At 33.0% G+C, this 5,000-nt stretch overlaps 1 protein-coding gene across 8 annotated transcripts in view; it reads right to left on the bottom strand.

Annotated features, from left to right (window-relative positions):
* Positions 1–5,000, bottom strand: part of LOC137624514 (neuronal acetylcholine receptor subunit alpha-7-like) — a 290,907-nt gene that overhangs the window by 90,271 nt on the left and 195,636 nt on the right. For 4 of the 8 annotated variants that reach the window (XM_068355352.1, XM_068355354.1, XM_068355360.1 and 1 more), the window contains exon 8: positions 2,657–2,743. The exons of the other annotated variants lie outside the window; for them this stretch is intronic. In XM_068355352.1, the coding sequence (XP_068211453.1) occupies positions 2,657–2,743 (87 nt within the window). The remainder of the gene's footprint in view (positions 1–2,656; positions 2,744–5,000) is intronic. 8 annotated transcript variants of the gene reach the window in all.

The following is a 5,000-nucleotide window of genomic DNA, read 5'->3' as shown; positions in this document are numbered from 1 at the left end:
TCAGCCTCGTTGAGACTTGGTGACTTGTAGCATTATTCCAAATTGTAAAGAATAATTACAGCATTTAATACAACTGTACCATGAACAGGCCGCTGAGTTATTCTGTATTTATTTAAATTGCGCTATGACTTCCATGATCATAATTAACCTTGAGCGATGCAGAATAACCATCCTCTCAAAGCAACAGCAACATTATATCTGAATCGACCCCAGAAATGGAATTCGAGGCATCCCCAAACCCTCTCTCCTTGAATGAATTGACTGCAGTTTTCATATTCGTACCAGACACATAATCTGCACCCAAGTTACCACACACAACTTGGATTCACAGCGTCTGACCATCACTATTTTACCCAGAGTTCTTGAGCAATACCTCATCTTTTATATTTAAGCATTCATTTGACAAAAAGTCATGGTGTTAATCATTTTCTACAAAAATAAAGACTTTGGCAAAATATCTATACGAGATAATGAGTGGATAAGATACTTTGACATTTGAAACAGCAGCTTTCTCTCAGTTAATACTTCTGCAGAAGAAAGACTTATGAATATAACTTGTAACATTCTCTTTTTGATCAACTGGCGCGGCTCATTTAAGCTACATCACAATCAAGCCAATATGGACTACTAATCCAGCTCGTTTGGCTTAAGCTTGACCAAGAAGAGAAGGAATCTGTTAAAACTCTTTGGGCAAAACAGGAAAATAGGCGTCAATAAATCAGAAGTAAAATACACTGGTTACCCCTCATCACTCCAACCTAATTAAGATTACAGAAGTTATAGCACCAGCATCTCTTATACCCTGAATAGTAACCAAGTTGCTTTTTCTGTATTTTTGTATTGTTCAAGCACTGCAATATATTGGGTCTTATATCAAGTTGAAAAACAACACAATGTAATACTCCGGTTGAATTTAGTGTTTAACAGAGATATTATATTTTGGGAAAAAACTATCATTCTCAGATTACCTTGAAACTAATGGAATAATCCATCAAGGACGAAAAACTGCAAAATCTTTCATCTCGGGAGATCCAAAAGCATTGACACGTGACCCGCATTAAACATTACAATTCTGGTATCTTTTTATTCAATCATGAATTCGTATTTAAGTGTAAAATTTTTAACAAGTAAACCCATTGAATATTTTGTTTTTGGCTAATTATTGTTTTGGTGACTTTCGACTATTGCAAACTAATTTGTACAATATAAAAGACGACCTTTCACCGAAATCGAGCTAAACCCTTTTAAGATTTATAGCATTCACAACTGAATTAACAATCTTCATGTTCGTTGGGTTTCCCTCGTTTCAACAACAAATGATCACTCTTGAGAACATAGTTTACCAATTCCATTGTCTGTACACATGGTAGGCAATTAATTTTACCTACTTTAAATTTGTCCTTTTTTAAAGTCCACTATATAAGCAACCTTTACTTGTATCATGAAGAATGTTCGAACGGCAGTGTAACGTCACCTTTAGTCTGGTCTCCCTAAACAATTCTTTTTCAAAATAGGCCAATCTCATCCTACATTTTTTTCCCTCTCTTCGTGGTTCATTTCACCACATCACCACCTTTTAACAATTTCCCAAATATGCCTATAAGAATACAACACTTACAGTAACCACTGTCTAAATCGCCAACGCATTTTCATCAGACCACAAAATCAGGCAAATATGCTTCTAAAGCTTCCTCTCTTAAAATACTTTCAAAGTCCCCTGTTATTTTCCCCTCTAATCAATGCTGAATCATCCAAGTCATCAATAGGGTCATATTTTCTCACATTCCAAAATCTTTTGCAAACATGCTGTGCCATTCCATTACTGGCCTTATAAGACTTATTTGGTCCGAGTTCTGAAGGCGTAGTTCCCATATCTTTTACAAGGGCCATATTTCATTAACCTCAAATCAATCAATCAATCGAGCCTATAGTCACATTGCAATGCATGAATATTCATTTAAACCAATGAGTGCAGAGCGTTTATAAAATGATCGAATATTATAGGGAAAGTTAGATTCAATGCAAGTTAATTGAACGAAATGAAACCTGATTTTGCAGTAATACGTACATGACTCCTATTTACTTATTCATCATTATACAACAGCAACATGGTTACCTTTCAGAGCATCATGAGGTTATTGACAGAAAAAAAAAGTCACCATTTAAACGACTTAGAGGGTGTGTCTTTTCAAGAGCTGATATGGAGGTAGATTAAAAAGAAAAAGATTAAGTGGTGGCCGCTAAGTCGTCTATGAGGCTAATCGTGGTCAGGGACTTGTGATAAAAAACACTAATGGTGGAGAAAAATAAACGACTAAAAATTCATAAATCTAGATTCCAACAGTGATTTTGACTCTAGAAGACGTAGTGGCAGTATGATGTTATAGTAGCTTCTAATGACAAAAATAAATAACTCATTGCGTATTGCTACAGTGACGAAACGGAATAGAAAAAATAAATAACAACTGGATAAGTAGACAAGTGAAGTGTGTGAGTGCAACTGTGGTTTTGAGATTTGGAAAATAAAAAAAGAGAAACCAGCTGACTCGTTTACAACGTCGAAATGTCTTGGACATAATAAAGCTACTGGCTACATAAGAGATATATGTAATAGATATATCTCTTGTTTTCTTTCTCTTTTTTTTGAGTTACATACATATGAGGGGCACAGCATCGGATGTCTCTGGTATATTTTCTGTCACAATGTTTAGGAAAACTGTAAGCGAGAGGAGGATTGTGACACCTGAAAAGTAAAAATTGGGTCATGTCAATGGCTTGTATAGGTCAAAGGTCACCACATCACTCACTTGACTAGTTATGTTTTTTTTTCTTTCCATCTCTGTGTTCTGTAGCAGTAAAATGGCAAGCATTCTACACATCATTATCAGGATGGCAAGTCCTAACCCAGAGATATTACAACGTAAGGAAAATTAAGGTATAATCGTCCTTGAAAACAAGCAATTAATTAAATCACAAGTCACAACTTTGTTAGTTCCTTAAAACTCTCCAAGTGATGAGATTGAGTTGACAAAAAAAAAAAGGGGGGGGGGCAGTTTGTGTTTTTATTATTGGGACATGGAAAGGTTGGAAACCCAGAATAAGTAATTGGCATAAATAAAAAAAAAAATCTGTGCAACCTTATTTCTTTTTTTTTTTTAGTATCTGAAGCATTTTGCATTAACTTGGATTAGCTTAAAGAAGAGTAGCCTTTCATATCCTCCAGACATCTCATAAAACCACCTATATGAAGAACAGCCATAAAACGTTTGATATTTTGGTCTTGAAAACCCCATTAATCCATGTGATTTTAACAGATCCTTTTATCATACGTCACACCACACAGGTGATTAGCCTTCTTATAAACGAGAAAAAGTGGAAAAAGGAAAATAGTGAAGTTAAAGTGTTGGAAAAAAATTAAAACCCCCTTATTAATGCACCATACTTAGCACCCTTATTTATATAACATAAGAGAGGAAATTGAACCTCCTATTTTGTGATTACAAAAGTTACTCTTTTAAACGTGACCTACCAAATCCTTCGCTTACTTGTAAAAAGACTTTAGTACAGAAAATCATCAGACACACATACCAAAAAATATGTCAAAACTAAGCGACTCACAATCTAGGTCAATAAACTTGACCTCTTCATCACCACCATCACCAAGCAGTGATCGTCACAAACATTGGTTTTACAAAGAGGATTTTAAAACGCATTGCTGGAAACTTATATAAAAAAAGAACACGACATTTCAATAAAAGCATAAAAGGACAAAGGTACATGCTAGAGGTGACCTCTAGGTTCCTCTTGAAACCCCTTTAATATTACATCAATTTTACCGCTATTATAGATGAACCACAGAAGGAGGGACATCATCCCACCCTTCTCTGGAGAAATTAATAGTTGTAGTTTTGTTATTTATCTAGGATTATTTTAACTTATTTGAACATGAAATTATAGTGAGATGACTTTTTCCTTCTTTTTTAAGGCTTTATATAACAACTTTAAAACATCTGTACGTAAGAACATAAAGTGAATCAGTTAAAATTATAAAATAATGAATTACTCTTAGTTGAAACTAAGGAATCCTCTTCATAATTACTGGAAGTTTAAAACAATGTTGATAGATTATTTGTATATAAAGGGGAAAACTACCGATATCCCTAAATATATTACATAATTATTCAATACAAGTCTCTTAAAAATTTATTGTTATTCTTTATAGAAAGTAGAAGACGGTTATGAAAAACACTAAGGGAAAAATAAAACGTTATGAAACAAAAACAAATATAAAAAATGAAGTATAGCAAGAGAAATTCTATACCAGATCTTTAGATAAAAGCTAAGATTAAGATAAAAGAATTCAAAACATAGAAATAAAATGGAAAAAAAAAATAAAATAAATAAATAAAACAGAATAATCGGTACACGCTTGCCACGAGACTATAAAAAAGGAGCATTGAACTGTTCCTATGAACGAAACGGCACTAAATTTGAAAATCTTCAAAAAATTACTTGTACTTTATAATTTCTTTTCACACAACTTGACAAAAATTATTTTCAAAGGCTTTTAGATACAGGGGATTAATCCTTCCAAAACTTCAGCAGATCCTTCTCTACCAAAAAGCCTATGCTAGCAAAAAATAAGAGTATATTTTTCTATGAAATTAAATTGGAATGGAGGTAAACTAACAGGAGTTTTTAAATTTAAAAATGGATGTTTTTATTTTGCTAATGAATACAAATGCTTTGTAATATGCACCAATTCCTCTAAACAATTAGTTGAAGATTATAGGGCTTCGTGATCTTTTTTTTTTTTTTTTTTTTTTTTTTTTTGAGCATTAATTAATAGACATTGACCTTGCAAGATTTGGAGAAAGAGGATTCGGTCTTTGGCCTTTAAGAGAAACATTTTAACATTATTTTTCATTCACTAAATTTCAAGTGGAATTTTCAAATTCCTAAATTTCATGTTCGAAATAAGCTAAAATTACAATAATGTT

This window comes from Palaemon carinicauda, chromosome 31, assembly GCF_036898095.1.
Source record: "Palaemon carinicauda isolate YSFRI2023 chromosome 31, ASM3689809v2, whole genome shotgun sequence".
NCBI lineage: Eukaryota > Metazoa > Arthropoda > Malacostraca > Decapoda > Palaemonidae > Palaemon > Palaemon carinicauda.
Note: the sequence above shows the minus strand (reverse complement) of the source record. Positions and strands in the feature narration are given on the sequence as shown.